General features: G+C 43.4%; 2 protein-coding genes across 4 annotated transcripts in view; one reads left to right on the top strand and one right to left on the bottom strand.

Moving 5' to 3' along the window:
- Positions 1-414: 414 nt before the first annotated feature.
- On the top strand, positions 415-7598 carry LOC115357835 (elongation factor 1-alpha 1-like). Of its 2 annotated transcripts, none has more exons than XM_030049572.1 (9): positions 415-502; positions 1772-1813; positions 1941-2105; positions 4351-4530; positions 4788-5084; positions 5284-5434; positions 5856-6112; positions 6261-6495; positions 6859-7598. In XM_030049572.1, exons 3-9 carry the CDS (start codon positions 1962-1964, stop codon positions 6981-6983), a joined length of 1389 nt encoding a protein of 462 aa, XP_029905432.1. In that variant the 5' UTR covers positions 415-502; positions 1772-1813; positions 1941-1961; the 3' UTR covers positions 6984-7598. The 2 variants fall into 2 exon arrangements, with proteins under 2 accessions (XP_029905432.1, XP_029905439.1); XM_030049579.1 differs by having other exon boundaries at positions 418-502; positions 1769-1813.
- A 2483-nt stretch (positions 7599-10081) lies between these two features.
- Positions 10082-16834, bottom strand: part of kcnq5b (potassium voltage-gated channel, KQT-like subfamily, member 5b) — a 120363-nt gene continuing 113610 nt past the window's right edge. The window contains exons 11-15 of one of the 2 annotated variants that reach the window (XM_030049547.1): positions 16514-16622; positions 13984-14115; positions 13532-13639; positions 11920-12046; positions 10082-11455 (exon numbers count right to left, since the gene is read on the bottom strand). In XM_030049547.1, coding sequence (XP_029905407.1) covers positions 10169-11455; positions 11920-12046; positions 13532-13639; positions 13984-14115; positions 16514-16622 — 1763 coding nt within the window. In that variant the 3' untranslated portion in view covers positions 10082-10168. The remainder of the gene's footprint in view (positions 11456-11919; positions 12047-13531; positions 13640-13983; positions 14116-16513; positions 16623-16834) is intronic. The other variant, XM_030049557.1, reaches the window with a different exon arrangement.

Raw genomic sequence — 16834 nt, 5'->3', positions numbered from 1 at the left:
TTAATTTTTGCTTCTTGTTCTTTCTTGCTTTTTCGTGTGTTTGTGTACACATTTACAAATGTGTCATGTGTATACATGTATGTATATAGTCATAGTCTATTACACTCGAGCATTTGACCAGCCAGAAACAGTTGTGGGGGAAGGTGCATGGCAGGACTGCAGTGTGTCAGACTCCACTGTCTTGTCATCGCCGGGCCTGCCTGCACATGCTACATGCTGAGATCCGTGATGCTCAGCATGTAGCATGCTGAAGGCGGGATGTAACGTTGCCAGGTAACAGTTAAGCTGAATGAGAGAGGACCAGCCTCTGTGCATTAAGACTTTACCACAGTACCACTCCATCTAGTGGCGAAAGATAGCAACTGCAAGAGGGGATCAATACATGACGTGTGTGCCGCCGGCTGGCTGTGGCTTTGCTCTCCGGCTGCATCCCCACACACACCGCGCAGCAGGCAGCATCCCGTGCGCCATCACACCGTCCACACACACCACTGACGCCAAGGTAGGCTATCCAACATTTTTGCATACAACACCGTCGAATAACACGGACCATTGCCTACATCATTTCACTTGCTGTGCTTCATGAGGACTGACAATGTCGCGCATGTCTGTAAAATTACATTATGAGTGCGATACAGCGAGTCTACATATTGATAATTGCTGTGTGACTTTGACGGCGAGGAAAATTGATGAAGACAAGCGGCGCCAAAGCACGCAGAGGGGTGTGGAGGGCACCGTAGTTTGCTGCTTGCCCATTAGGCCTGAATGGCGCAGTTTCAGGGAAGAATTTATCCCAGCCGACTGCCGTGAAAAGTCCTCTATTTCGAGCAGACTGCAGCCACAAAAATAACGCAGGTGGAGTGATAAGAAGTCCATAAGACTAATTAACACATTAGGTCTTACACTCAGACTCTGCAGCGCAGTGGTTAATGCTGTTTCATTGCGGCACTAGCTTGTATAAATGCTAATTTCTTACACATTTAGCGCATTTTGATCCCTTTTAATGAGCACTGCAAATGAACCAAAGCGGGGGGTGCTTAATTCACCAATAACTCGGTGCTTTTGTGTCAAAGCCAGGTATAAGCCTCACTATACAGCTAGGGTATGTTGAGCAGGTGTATAGGGGATGATTGAAACTATGGTAGCTAACTACTGTCCAGGTTTGTGTTGGCTATTGTGTACATCATGGTTGCCTCCCGCGAAACATGAAACCCCTCCATTGTGTTTTGTTGGCATTATTGCACTTATGTAGAGAATGCACTCAAGCAGCAAACGCACCAAAGCACCGTCTTAAGAAACTGCTATTTCATCTCATTTTCCCAAATGCCCAAAACATGCTCTCAAAATGGAGGCAGGTAGGCTGCTGCTGTATGGATGCAGGCAGATAAAAGTTTAGCTAGTAAGGGGGCGGGGAGGGGAGTGGGGGGCGTGCGTGCGTGTGCACGTGGGTGCATGTGCGCGCGCGACAGTGTGGGAGAGACTGATGCAATAGTCAGCCAGCTGTCGCGCGCTTTCTTTGTTGCTTAGCACACAAATTTTCCAAGCAAAGATGCCAGGTAAGGGTTGCCACATTAAGATGTATCACACAGCACCCCCTCCAAACCCACCAATCCAAACTCAGGTAGTGATGGTAATGACAGGCCAGTTTTGATGGAGGCTTTCACATGCATGTTCTGGGGTGAGCACAAAGGTGTCAGCGTCACCGACTGATGACTCCTTTCTGTTTGGCCCACGCTGAAGTATTGGCTCATGGTAATCTTTGTGTCAGCAGGTTGCACGGTTGCACTCAGACAGCATCACACCGAACTGACAGGTAAGAGCAGGGGAGGTGTATATGTGTGTGTGTGTGTGTGTGGTCGAGGGATAACACAGAGAGATCATGGGTGTGTAATCTCCTCTACTGTACTCATCTAGTTGACTCATGTTTTGGGATTCTCCAGGATCCCCCACGGTGAGTCATCATGGGGAAAGAGAAGCTCCACATCAACATTGTGGTCATAGGTCACGTTGACTCTGGCAAGTCCACCACCACCGGCCACCTCATCTACAAGTGTGGGGGCATTGACAAGAGAACCATCGAGAAGTTTGAGAAGGAAGCCGCCGAGGTACGATATACACAGCTGAGAATGGTGGACATGATCATCCCTGTTGTGACTTCTACTAAGTCATAAGTGCACCATCTTTTTACGATTCACTTAAGTACTGCAGTTTTTCAAAAGATTTTTTAAAATCGATTTTTTATTACTTCATTGATTTAAAATAAAGATTTTGGTATCATATGAAACTAGACGGCCAAAGGAAAGGAATCCATTGGTACCAAGCATGTCTTACTAGGTTGTCGACAAATATGGCTCTAACGTTAGGCAAAATTTTGGTGAGGGAAAAACTGGTATTTCCAAGGGGGTCCTTGGAGTTGCAATAGCCTTGGAGTTGCATAAATTGGGTTCAACTGGAAAGCTGAGAATCTTGTGGATTCAATGAGGTTAAAGACAACAAAACAAACACATGAATACTTTAAGTCCATGAAATTTCTCTTGAAATGTCCATCCTTAAAGGTTAATAACGAGTAAAATGAAACTGATTTAACAGTTTTTAGGAGCATGTGCTACCTCATGAGAGGGGGAATATGCAGTGATGAAGAATTTATATCGGGAGTGAAACAGGTGAATATGATCAGATTAATAAGGGTTGGCTAAGGGTTAACTGAGAACCAGTTAGAAAAGTGGAAATGGGAGTAAAAGCAAGTGAGGTAACTGGAAGGAAATGGTGATTATTCAGTGCAGTATTCAAACATATTAGATACCAGGACATTTTCAAAGGATGCGGGCCAGGATTCTGTCATTAGTTTTTTGACTAGTGCAAACGTACAGAGACGTACTATTAGGAAACACAAAGAACAAGCATGCTTTCAAATTTGGCAGAAGACAGCAGGTAAAGAGGATTAAGGGGAGAGAAGAGGGGTGGGTCAGGTCTTCAGTAAGTCAGCTGCTGCCTGTAGTAGACCTCATACACAAAGCTAATGTCAGCTGTTCATACTGAGGGCATAATTCTGTTTCTTTATGAGTTCAGTAACAGATAGCGCTACATGCATGCATGCAGTGTTACTAGGAAAAGTACATACATTTCATTTTGAACCAAAACTTAAACTAACTAGGTCGTTAAATCATCAAAAGGCACCCAGAAGATCGTAAAAATATATTTTTTTTGAAAAGATCTGTAGAATGACAGTGAGTTAAACAGGCCACAACGCTGCTTAGGGCAGATCATACTTGAACTGTTGCTCAAACAAATAAGATTAATGTACTTGCATTTGTAGAAGAAAAATAGATTCAACCTAATTAAGTTTCAATGCCAAGGTGTCATTTTCTCCAGGAATGATGACAGAAGTAGCCCATGAATCAACCATCTGCCTGCCGTGACAAACTTCCATATTTGCAAATTTAAACTAGCCTGAGGGCTGAATAGCCTGCTACTCAATTTTCACATTTGCATGCAGTGTGACTGAACAATAAAAAAAATAAAATAAATTTTGATGCCTTTTTGTCATGTTTTGCTGAATTTATTCATAAAATGATAGATTAATTCAAAATTGGATGTCAAATTTTATAGATTTTGATTTACAGTATATCGGAGGTAGGCTGCATTTACACCTTGGAAAACTATCCTAAAGGTTTTTCCCACTATCACCACTTTTTTCCCCAACTATTGTAGCTTTTTCCTAACTTGTACATCAAGTTGGAAAGCCAAAAACAAGTTGGATTGTGTTTATTACAAAGGCATAAGTGATTATGTTATGTAGGACAAGACACTGCACAGGACAGGACACAAAATGTTCCCCTAATGTCTGCTCCAGATTTGATTAGGGATCAGGATGTGACACTGTATCATGCCACACTCACAGTAGGTGCAGCATACATGTGCAGTTGTGTTTGTGAATTGTGAAATCTGTTTTTCTGTTAGTGATTTTTTTTTTCCATCTAATGGACCATTAGATTGAAATGATGATCATTATACCTAGTTGTAATGGCATAGTGGTCATAATGCACGTTATCGTGATTACTCAAATGTACGAGTAATGATTTCATATTATGTCCTTTATGTTTTGTTTTTTTTGAGTATTATTGATAAACACAGAATTGTTTATCAATAGGAAAGTATATTAGAGAAGCATATTGTAAGTACTGTTGGGTTTGGGAGAACGATTGCATCCGGCAACCTTCATGCTAAAATTGTTTGTGGTTGTGGTGCTATCAGGAGCTTTGGATAAAAGCATCTATCAGAGGATGAGCTGTTTAATGGAAATGGAAATATGATATATCTGTGTGTTATTTCCATCTCCAAATTCCCTAGATGGGGAAGGGCTCTTTCAAATATGCCTGGGTTCTGGACAAGCTGAAGGCAGAGCGCGAGCGCGGCATCACCATTGACATCTCCCTGTGGAAGTTTGAGACCAGCAAGTACTACGTCACCATCATCGATGCCCCGGGACACAGGGACTTCATCAAGAACATGATCACTGGAACTTCCCAGGTAGAGGGAGAGCAGGAAGAGGGGAGGACGAGTAGAAAATGAGAGAGAGCAAGATAGAGAGAGAAAACACTGGGGAAAGAAAATGTAGAAGAAGGAGAGCAAAGGATTTCAGAAAGGGGTTCAGTGAAGTACAAAAAATGGAATGTTTCGGCCAAGATTGTATTTGTTTCACCACTCATATGTATGATTGAGCTAGATAAGAAGCTATTTTAACATTCAGGTGGCTTTAAATTGCTTCTCTCTCCTCCCCCTCTCAGGCAGACTGTGCGGTGCTGATCGTGGCTGCAGGCGTGGGTGAGTTTGAAGCCGGCATCTCAAAGAACGGACAGACTCGTGAGCACGCCCTGCTGGCCTACACGCTGGGAGTGAAGCAGCTCATTGTGGGCGTCAACAAGATGGACTCCACCGAGCCCAACTACAGCCAGAAACGCTACGAGGAGATCGTGAAGGAAGTCAGCACTTACATCAAGAAGATCGGCTACAACCCCGACACTGTGGCCTTTGTGCCCATCTCTGGCTGGAATGGGGACAACATGTTGGAGGCCAGCCCTAATGTTAGTCAAAATCCTGTGTATCCTTATGTAGGTCCTATGGACATGTAGGAAACTTCTTTCTCTTAATGAATTTTAGGCTGTGGCCTTTAAAGTACTGCATCACAGAGAGGAGCACAGTGGTGTGTGACGTAGTCCTCTAATCACTGACGCCTGCTTCATCATTAGTTACATTAAATTCTGAGCTGCTTTGTCCCCACAGATGACCTGGTTCAAGGGCTGGAAGATCAACCGTAAGGATGGCAACGCCTCAGGCACCACCCTGCTGGAGGCTCTAGATGCCATCCAGCCTCCCACCCGCCCCACCGACAAGCCCCTCCGCCTGCCTCTGCAAGACGTCTACAAGATCGGAGGTGAGGGTGGTCGCAAAGGATGCATATGTTTGAGACGTGTGTATGTGGATATATCTGCTCATTTCTTTGGAGCGGTGCATAACTCTAGTGAGTTTTAAGGACACATTTTTCAAAAGTATCATTGGTAGATGACAGGTTGCAAATATTTTGGGAATCAGAGCACTCCATGACAAAGCGAGAGCAAAACGGAGTGAGGTCTTTTAAAGCATTCCCACTGGCTCAGGATGTCCTAAAAACGACTGTCAGCCCTATTTTCTGAGCACACAGTCTTCAAGAACCACTTAGTTGTTGAGAGTTTAGACTGATCATTGGTATCAGTTTCATTCATACAGTTTTGAACGCATCCTTGTATTGTTGTACATGAGACCCGTTTTGCTATTTTTAAAGTTGATATCTCACTGCTTATCCTTCCCTTTGACAGGTATTGGTACAGTTCCAGTGGGCCGGGTGGAAACTGGGATCCTGAGGCCTGGGGTGGTGGTGACCTTTGCTCCTGTCAACGTGACCACTGAGGTCAAGTCTGTGGAGATGCACCATGAGGCCCTGACCGAGGCACTGCCTGGGGACAATGTGGGCTTCAATGTCAAGAACGTGTCAGTTAAGGATATTCGCCGTGGCAACGTGGCCGGAGACAGCAAGAACGACCCGCCACAGGAAGCAGCCAGCTTCACCTCCCAGGTCTCTGCAGATGAGTTACACTGCAGTCACTCCATAATGTTATTATAATATTAGACCAAGAGAGATGTGTGTGCGCGCGCGTGGGCGTCCGTGCATCTGTGCCTCTGCATGTGTCTTGATATGTGAATGTGACTGTTCTGTTCGCCAGGTGATTATTCTGAACCACCCTGGTCAGATCAGTGCTGGCTATGCCCCGGTGCTGGACTGTCACACTGCCCACATTGCATGCAAGTTTGCCGAGCTTAAGGAGAAGATTGACCGCCGCTCTGGTAAAAAGCTGGAAGACAACCCCAAGTCCCTCAAGTCCGGGGATGCTGCCATCGTGGATATGATCCCTGGCAAACCGATGTGTGTGGAGAGCTTCTCTGAGTACCCACCGCTGGGTAAGTTGTCTGCCCTCTGCAATGGTTTTTGCAGTTAGGTGCAATGTCACAACATAATTCTCACTTAATGAGGTAATTATGAATTAAAACCTAACATTAATCTTCATCTTATTATCCTTAAGCCCTACTTTAACTATCAGTACAAGTGTCTTTTCTTGTGAACTCTGGCATTTGAAGATATAGTAACTTTGTAACTGTATTTGACCAATTATATAAAGCCCTCTCCCCCATCCTCTGTGAGGAGCTCAGTGAAGCAGTAATGCCATTTTATTTGTGCGTGAACACAAAACCGTCTGATCAAATATATACATCAGGTTGCATGATATGTGTGGCTAACAGTTTTCTCCCTTGTTCCCCCCTCAGGCCGGTTTGCAGTGCGTGACATGCGTCAGACAGTGGCAGTGGGGGTGATTAAGGGCGTGGAAAAGAAAACTCCAACCAGCGGCAAGATCACCAAGTCTGCCCAGAAGGCGCAGAAGGGCAAATGAACGTTGTGCTGGGCTGCTGCCCCGAACGCTCGACATGGCCAGAGACGCACAATCATCCCACCCCTTCTGTACACCATAGTCAGTGTATGGTCTATTATCACAATGCATCGCAAAAGCAGACGAAGGAAAAAAAATGCTACCATACTCCGTTAGCAGTTAAACTGTATTGTTTTATGTAGGTTTTATTGTCATTTGGTTTGTTTTGTGGCAGAAAACTTCAAGTTAGCATTACAGTTACACTTGTATGTTGTAGTTTGATTTGGGCTGCTTTTTTTTTTTTTTTTAATCCAGCCAGCATATTTAGCTGCTTAGCACCGTTAATAAGGCAGCAATGTTTTGCCAGCTCTGTGCTGATGTAATGCTCTGTGTTCTTGCTTTTAAAGAGAAATGCTTACTAGACAGAGGTAGACTGGCTGCATGCATGTTCCCTGTTTGCACCTTAGAGAAACAAGCTTCTCTGTTTCTGAAACCTAAAATCATTATGCCTAGCACTTTGCTTGACTAAAGCTCCGTTGCAGTAGCATTAGTAAATGTTATAGTTACTGTGTAGTTCCAGCACTTTAATCAATGTAATTTGTGAACACATCTTCATAACATTAAAGATGTTGAAACTTGTGTCTTCTTTTTTTCTGGTAATAGTGCAGACTTTTTAATTGAATTACATACTGCTGACCTAGAGAGAACAATTAAACTGCAGTTTGAATAAATGATGGTAGAAGACATGACGCCAAAATCTTGCTAGAATTTCCTTTATTGATGCATGAGAATAAAAGTTCATTTGCATTTTCATGACATTACAGACTTCATGAATCTAACTGAGATTATTACTACTGTGTAAATATGTGCACATAATTTAAATAAATTAGAGGAAATGAAACAATGTTGACATGATAAAGGCCAGTTTTATGTCCAGCAGCAAAATGATCTCTGAACACAAATTCTGTAAATGCCCAAGTCAGAACATTTATGAGAAAAAATGAAGTCAAGATGGTGAAACCATTTCAGTTTGGAGGACACTAATGCACATTTCTGAAAAAAGTAGCAGATATGAGTAGGAACCACAGAAGCAAGGCACCATAAATGTACTGCACATTTTATATACTTCAAATCAGAGTAAGGGTCATTTTACTTTCAATGTAATCATTGTAAACTGAATGTAGAAATTGTAAATCACTTAATGATAGGGTGCTCATTCTCAGTTTAATGCAGGTTTAGATATGACAAACTCCTCATGCAAAATGTTTGAAATATTTGAAGGAAAAGAAAATCCACTGGGTAAATTGGTTTGAAAGTGAACTGACCCCAGTCCTTGTTTGTTTATTCTGGTAAAGCCTTTGATAAACTTCAGTCTTCATTGAGGTACTGGTAGCTAATGGTTTGATTTGTCACCACTGAAGCTTTGGATGCTGAATGGTCTTTTTCCTGCATCTTAGAATAGGTTTCCTACTTCCTATACAACCACATGTCCTTAACTGATGCACCTGATTCTAAACTGTGAAACGAGAACAGTTAAGTAGGTTGTTGGTGTTAGGCGTTAGTCATCTTGATGTTCCACCAATGGCATTCTCAGCAATTGGTCTTGCACCTCAGAAGAATAAGGAAACAGGCGATACATTCTACAGCATGTCCACTCCAGGGAAGGAAAAAAAATCCCACGTTACACCTTGTGGAAAAAATGAATAATTGCTCAATGATCAAACAAGCTTCCTTTCATGTAAAAACAGGGTGGCAAAAAGCCAAACACAATATAAAGTTCGGTTCGTGAACATTTCTCCTTTCAGTGTATTTGTTTCCAGACCAACACAGACAAAGTGCTTTGCAACACACAGAATGATACAAACAGTTTTTTGTTTTTGTTTTGTTTTTTTGGACCAAGAAATGACATTCATGATGTGTTTTTTCAATCCACGGTTGACATCAGCTGGAACACCAACTGACTGATGCATAATAAGCAACTATTGCTCCTCTTCCTCTCTACTGAACTGTACCTTAAAGACTACAGGAGCTATCTTCTACTGCACAATGGATACGTCACAATGCAGCTGGCAGTGTCTGTGTGTAAATGTGCATGCATGCCTGTGCATGTGCATAAATGTGCGTGCATACGTGTGTGTGTAAAGAGAGTACTGTATGTGCTCTGAACATACCTCATTCTGCAGCTGACTGTCGGCAGAAGTGACATCAAAGCAATGTCCAAAGACTTGGAAGTTACAGCAGCTTTGCTGTCTATCTTTTGTATTTGGGTTTTCTTGCTGTATTTCTTTGTATGGAGTGAGGATTAGGGTTATGGTTGTTGATCAAAATGAAATAACCACCATTTGAGAAGTAAGATCAAGTCACAAAATTCAAAAGAATAACAGTACGTTTGAAAGGATAGGGGGCAACCTCATTCCTTTGGTTGACAATGTTGCATTACACAGGGATACTGAATGAAGACCTGCCGAGGATGATTTTATTTTTAATAATGTTTTGTAAATGAACTCTTAAAACAAAAATAATAGCAAGAAACAGAGAGTGGAATTTTTACCATTTTTAGGTAACATTCATTTTCAAGATGGCAGCCTCTCACAGGATTGGAGATTCGAGAAAACAGATCTAGTTTGTGAGCCTTTGGTGTGGCTCCATGAGCTCTACTGCAGGTCTCGTGAGTTAAAGTACTAAGACCCCATTTGTTCCATTATTTGTGATAACTGTACTCGTCAAACTGAAGGGACAATTCTCTGGAAAAATTGGCCATAAAGGCCTAGGTGTCCATGACTTCTTGAATTGCTGAATGTACACTTCTGTGTAACCTTCTAAAGCCAGTACTTTTGATGGAAAGCATGCAGTGCTCATGCTGTGTCTTGAGGTCACATATCAATCCACTGTCTGTCAGGATCAAGTGTCACCTTTGTTTCATAGTAAAGTCTCTAGTTTGGGCTTCTCCTCTCCCATTTAAAAACCTTCATCTTTTGTCTTAGATTTGTCTATCATACTTCATGAAAAACAATAACTCATGCAATGATATGTCTTGTATGATCAACCTGTATGAAAATACTATGATTTTTATCAAATGAATCAGCATGAAAATAAACAAAAAAAAGGACCCCTTATTATATCCCCTCCCTCCCACCCCCCTCCAAAAAGGATAAAAACCGTCTCTGTGAGGTGAGCTTTGCGCGCTTATATCGTCCCTGGAGATGAGTCTATTTTAGCCGTACATGTGGCATGTTGAGCGACTCGGTGCTGCCAGCAGAAGGAGTGGATGTGTGACCGCTAGCCAGGCTGTGCTGGGAACCTTGGGACCCTGCACCCGCCCGGACCCCCGTCCTCAGGAGTTCTGAGGAGTACGAGGGTGCCTCAGTGTTCCCTTGGGATAGGAAGTCAAAGCTCTGTGCCTCAATGTCCCGGTCGCTGATAAAGAGGTCCTCCTCCCCCCATCCACCTCCTCCAGTCCCTCCCACCCCACCGCCGCTCCTTCCTCCCCCGGGATCCTGGCTACCATGGTGGAAGCCAATGGGGGAGTCACTGCTAGTGCTCGGGCTGGGGGATGAGAGGCCGAGGCTCTGGTGGGTGTCCAGGGCGGTCCCAGGTGCTGCCTGCATCAGGTCCTGCACTGACATAGACTTACCCAGGCCTCGGTCCACCTGGCTGGGACCTGAGCAGCAGCCCAGAGCCAGTGGCACCAGGGGCTCCATCTCCAGACTCATATGTCTCCTCCAGGAGCCCTCCTCCTTAGCGTTCAACCTGCCATTGCTTTTGGCACTGCCTTTTAATTGATGCCCCAACCCACTTAGGCCAAGGCAGAGGCCAAGGTCCTCCCCAACACTACTGTCCTCCCTCTGAACCCCTAAGCCTCCACAGAAGTTCCCCACCTCTATCTGAGACCTAGAGGTAGCATTAGTGGAGCCAACATTTCGGCTGGGAGGGGGAGGTGGTGGAAACCTTGCCAGGATCGGAAACCCGCTGTCTCCAACTCCTCCACCGCCACCACTGGGGATACTATTCGGGGTGAGGATCGGCGGGGAGCTCGCTACCTCGTTATTGCCACCCTCAGGTGTTGAGGGTTGAGCCTGGTTATGGTGATGATGGTGATGATGGGGATGGTGATGGTGGTGATGATGATGGTGATGAGGCAGCGGCGATGGGCTGAAAGAGGAGGACCCAAGGCCGGACGGAGGTGTCGACGTGGAGGCATTGAGATTGAGGCTGAGCTCATTAGGGGGTGCCAGGATGAGATGGAGCCCACCCCGGGAGAGGTGGGCATTTGTGGAGGAGCGTGTGACACAGCCCCCGGGGGCAGCAACCCCGCTGCTGCTGACCTGGGTGGAGCAGGACAGGTCCTTACTAAAGACAGAGGACTGGTAGTCAGAGGTCTGCTCAAGCTCAAACAGAGGCAGAGAGGAGAGGGTGAGGGCTGATGACGAGCCTTTACGCAAGACCTGCCGATAGATGTCCAGCAGGGAGTCCAGCTTGGACTCAATGGACTGGACCTACAAGTGGAGAAAGGAAGAAGGACGGTGAGGATGTAGGGACAACAGAGGAAGGACAAAAATATTGGAAGAGACAAGGATGCAAAGAGGGAAGTAAGATAACAAAAAATCTTAAAAATAGGTGGATATGAAGGTAGTATGGCTATGTAAAATGAGTTAATTTACAAAGGAATTCACAAAGCCACAATAGGCAACAAGTAAGGTTTCTACTGATCCATAGCACAAAATGACAAAAACACATCTTGGAAGACATCTAAGTTATTCATCTTTATTGTGACTTCAATGTGTCATTTATAGGACATTGTTCCTCAATGGGATGGGTAGCATGGGGTTGCAAGGTACAAGGGACCTGCCGATGTAGTTGCAATGCCTACTGGTTGCCAGAAGATGTCAGTATAAGTCACAAATTACTTACAAAAATAAAAATAAGTTCAAGGAAAAGTGAAAAGAACTACAACACAGACCTGTCGCTCCACCTTACAAACACGACCCAGCATGCTCATGTCCTCCAGTATGTCGCCATCAGACAGCAGCTTCTCCCGGATCTTCTTATCCAGAGGGATTTGGCCCTTTCCAAGGATCTGATCCACTCTGGAAGACACACACAAGCCACGCACAATGACAAATATTACTGGTATGGAAAGAGAAAGTGATAAAGCAGTAGAAATCCTTGACGAGGCCCTCAGGAAAGATGGAAAAAAGTATTTAAAGAGAATACAGCAACACATTTTGAATATTTTATGCAGGTGCTGATTGATACACGGTCAGCATGAGCCACTGTAGAAATGACAGGTTAAATGTCGTCACTGGATTTGAAATACATGGTGGATGAATAGCCACTCAGAATATAGAGTCAGCATTGCATTACAGCTAACCGCATAGGAGTGTGTAACTAAATTTATATATCTGAAATAAAACAGCTGCAAAAAGGAGAGGTTTGCAGTTGAACTCAGTATTTTTTATTGTTTTTTTCACAGTACCCTATCTTTCAAGAAAGTACAATGCACAATATAGAATACAGATAATGCTTCTTTTTATATAAATATGTAGGCTATGTTTACAGGTACGCATTTTTTTTTTTGTTGGTTTCTTTCTCTGTCTGTTTCTTCATTTACATCAGACCACATGAGCACACACACTGCATTTGAGTGTGCTATTCATTCCAAATCCAGTGATGTTCAGTTGCATCTGGTTAGTGAACTGGGTTAAAAATAAACAGAGGGCATGAATAAACCAAGATGTCATGCAAGATTGACACCACAAACAATTGTTCATAGATCATTTTACTAATTTAAGTGTTTGATGTATAGAGCCCAGAACAGACCAGATCTTTAAACACAGTATTTTCTTAAATATTAATTTTTAACCTGCATGGAGTACTAAAATATGGGCTTGCAACTTGAAATGACAGCGCCAGATGGATAGGGATTCACATTTCAAAATCAATGAGCTAGACATTTTAGCTGATGGCATGTTGTGAATCCCACCCACCTCATACCCCATGCAGGTTGAAATGTGAAAAAATTATTGCATTTGTAAATGCTATTTGACCCAAGTGTAACCACCACCCTTGTGAAATACAGTATGGAGATCATGCAGCAATTTCTGTGAATGTCAGGCTACGACAGGAGGGGTAAATATCTCAGTGATACCACAGGTGAGCATGCATAGCTGTGGAGAAGAGGGCAGTTTGTGTGAGGAGAAAGAGGGCCCGTTGGAAGGATGTGAGGAAGGGGGGGTGCACGAGAGCTTTAAGAGAAGGTCTGTGTAAGATGTGTTAGCACCAAGGTGGGAAACTATTTGCTTCCAGGTCACAGAAATCGAGTAGATCCCACAATTCACTGCACACTTTGGCTTTGAGACTCAGCAACATTTGGCTAGTTAATGCTGGTTTCCCACCCTGATCAGAACCAAAGACTTTAGGGTGTGAGAGCAGGGTGTGTGAGGAGAAGATGGGGTCATTTCACTTGGGACTCAGTCAATTCAAAATATCCCCCCTCTTTAAAAGCAATCTCCAGAATTGACTGACTTAGAAATGAACTGAACCCATCCTCCATGTGAGAGGGGCATTCTGACCCCTGAGTGGAGTTCTTTCTGCCCTGGCTGTAATAGACAGGCAGGGAGGGAGAGGAAAATGTCTTGGCTCGGCTGCTCAGGGGCTGCGGGCCTACGATCATGTCCAGCCTGCGAGGGAGACAGAGGGAACACGCGTGCACACACACGAGAAGGAGCACACGTGCAAACGCATACATACGCACACAAAACAGACACAGACACATATGTTCATTTCACACATGCATACAAGTTATGCGTGCAGATGCACACATACATGTACGCACACATGCACAAACACACACACACACCAAAACACACATGTATCAGTTATATTGTGGTCACTCAGTAATTAAGCAGTGCTAGTTAGACAGCAAGGATAACAGGGATGGAAACTATTGTTAAATGATGATCATGCAATACATGTCGACTGGAAGTGAGTGTGTGGGTAGCAGTGGAAGGCAGCTGTTTCCTACCTAGTCTGCAGGCTCTTAATGCGACATAACATGTCCAAGTGACCAGCAGAGTACTGCTCAATCACATCCTTCACATCATACGGACGCAACGTCTCCTTAAACTTCTTTTTAGCCACATGGAACTTCATTATCCTGGAAAGACAGCAGAAAACAACACACAGAGTAACTGACAGATGATCCACTAGGGGGTAGTCTGATACAGTCCATACCAAAGACCTGCGGCAGCTCCCCCAGCTCTGAATGACTTCACACTAGTGACAAAAAAAAACAAAAAACAAATCCGACACTCATTTCTTCTTGTTTTCAAAATGTTTCATCCCACGCCAGCCCACTGTTTCTTCACACCAAGGCAAGAGAGTGAGGCGTCTGGAAAATCACTTCACCAGCCCTTACATAAACATCCTGTGACGTCGAAAAGACCTGAGGTGGTGGTGGTGGTGGTTGTCGTACTGCTTACTTAAGCTGTGTGTGTGTAAATCTATCACTCTGAGAAAACAGCTCTCTGCGGCTGAAGTTTGCTCAAGATCCATGCACCTGTGGAGCCTTGAGGCCAAATATAAGCACATTTGATTGAATCCAAGTTTCCCAGCAGCCGTCATACAGTCCAGCACTGGGACTATTACATATCCCTGCCATACAGGGGTAAGAGAGGAAGGCAATGTTGAGGAGACAGAAGTACAATTGAGCCTTGCAATAAACCGGAGGTGGGCCAGATCTTCTTGGATGTTCTCCAGTCTAGCCGCAGGCTTGATTCAGTCGCTCAGGCTCAAGCAGAACCTCTAAGATTTAGGATGCACTGAAGGGCACTGGGAGAACAGTTACTAAGCAGCAAATCTCATAGTTTGTCCCATATGTTGGCATGTTGGCATCACAGAGAAGACAGCGGCTTTTGCATCTCCTTGACGTAAGGTTACAGTCGGGTTATTCTCCCAGCAGATCTAATCGTGTCATTCTGATGAAAGGGGCGGACATGCGACCAAAAACAACCCAGAAAAACAGTTTGACCCGAGGGCAGGGCCATCAATTCAACAGTGAGGAGGATGAAATGTTCAGGAGAATTACTTTTTTTTTTCCTTAACATAAAAGTAAATAAATAGCTTTGTTTGTCTGTGGTTGTGCATATGCATGAACCCTTTAAAACCTAGGTGCTGTTTGAAAGGTTTTACTCCAAAAAACAAAACTGATTTCATTTAATTTTGTCATTGGTATTTTAAGGTATTTTTCTCAAAATCTGGGCCAGTTTTGAGGTAATTATCTTATAATTCAATTTGAAATGTATTGTAAAATAATCATAATTAGTGTTATTGTAATTTTTCCCTCTTTATTTAGTTCGTTTTTGAACGGAATCAGGTCAATTTGTTAAGCTTGCAAAAGGTGACATGGTAAGTGGGATAAAGTGCAGGAGAAACCAGGGACAGGATCCAGAAGTGAGAGGGACACGCCCACTGCTATCTCCCGTGTCAGGTACACTCCTCGTGAGATGTGTTATGCTCCAAAGCACAATCAGGATGAAGGCTTGGCAATACATCGATATATCATGATATAAGACTAAATATTACTAATGCTTTTTCACATAGGGCCAGGTAGGTTTTGATAGCCTTTTTCCCTTAATAAACGAAATCATCATTTAAAAACTGTTATCTTTGTCTAATATCAGAATTTGTTTGATGATCTGAAACATTTAAGTGTGACAAATATGCAATAAAATAAGAAATCAGGAACGGGGCAAATACTTTTTCACAGCACTGTATGTCCCCCTCAGCAACTAAAAAAAGTGGTGATATAATTTCCAAATTTCCCAAGCTTAAATTTCCATGGAAACTTTTTAAACACCTCATTCAAATGGATAAAAAGAAAAAAAAAAACAAACGAAAATTCCCAAAATTCCCGAGCTGAATATTCCTGGGAATTTTCGGAAAAATTGGAAAAAGAGTGAAAGCAAAAATCTCCTGAAAATTTCCAATATTCCAGAGTGAAAATTCCCACGGGAATCTTTTCGGGAAATTTACCGGAAACTTTCCACCCCTTTGCAACACTACTTATGAGAAAGAATTCTAAAATCAGTTTCATTTGGGTGCAATTTTCCCACTTTGTTGAAAAACATAGCTTATGCATAATGTCAAGGTTTGTATGCTTTAATTTACATAAAACTACCATACTGCATTGCAGGGAACTTATGCCAGCTTAGTGTGCAGTGTTTGCATACTGTAATATTCCACCAGAAACAGTTTGTATTACCTCCATCAATTCATCAGTTCATCCCTCAACCATCTGTCCGGACCCTCAATACATGATGTCCATTCTCATCATACAATAAACTTGAATTTGTATCCTGCTGGTGTGGTCTTTTGTTAATGAATCTGAAAAAAGGATCTGCTAGTCAATTCAATCCTCAGTGCCAGTCAAGAAGCCACTGTATGCCATCAGGGGTGGTTTGCATGGTGCCTTTCCAGTAGGAAGCAATGCTTTTTTTTGTCAGTGGCAGAAGAGGACACTTGGGTTGTTGAAAATAGAAATTGTTTTGTCTCACCTGACAGCTCTAATGACAGACTTGACTGAGGGCAGCAGGTCTTCCACGGAGATCTCGCAGTGACAGCCCTTCTCGTCAAAACCGTCCTCCCCTGTTATGTTTGAATCTGCTGCTGAGACAGGACGACAGAAAGAAGGGGGTGGAAAGACTCCCATCAGTTTTTTAAGGTCATTTCGGTTTTACAAACTGCATCCTCGATTACTGAATTTGGATTCAACTGAACTGAATTGGGAGAAAACAACAGAGAGAGAGACAGAGAGAGAGAGAGACACACACACACACACCCCACACACACATGCATTCACACACACACACACACAC

The sequence above is a fragment of the Myripristis murdjan genome, chromosome 1, assembly GCF_902150065.1.
Source record: "Myripristis murdjan chromosome 1, fMyrMur1.1, whole genome shotgun sequence".
NCBI classification, from domain to species: Eukaryota; Metazoa; Chordata; class Actinopteri; order Holocentriformes; family Holocentridae; genus Myripristis; species Myripristis murdjan.
Note: the sequence above shows the minus strand (reverse complement) of the source record. Positions and strands in the feature narration are given on the sequence as shown.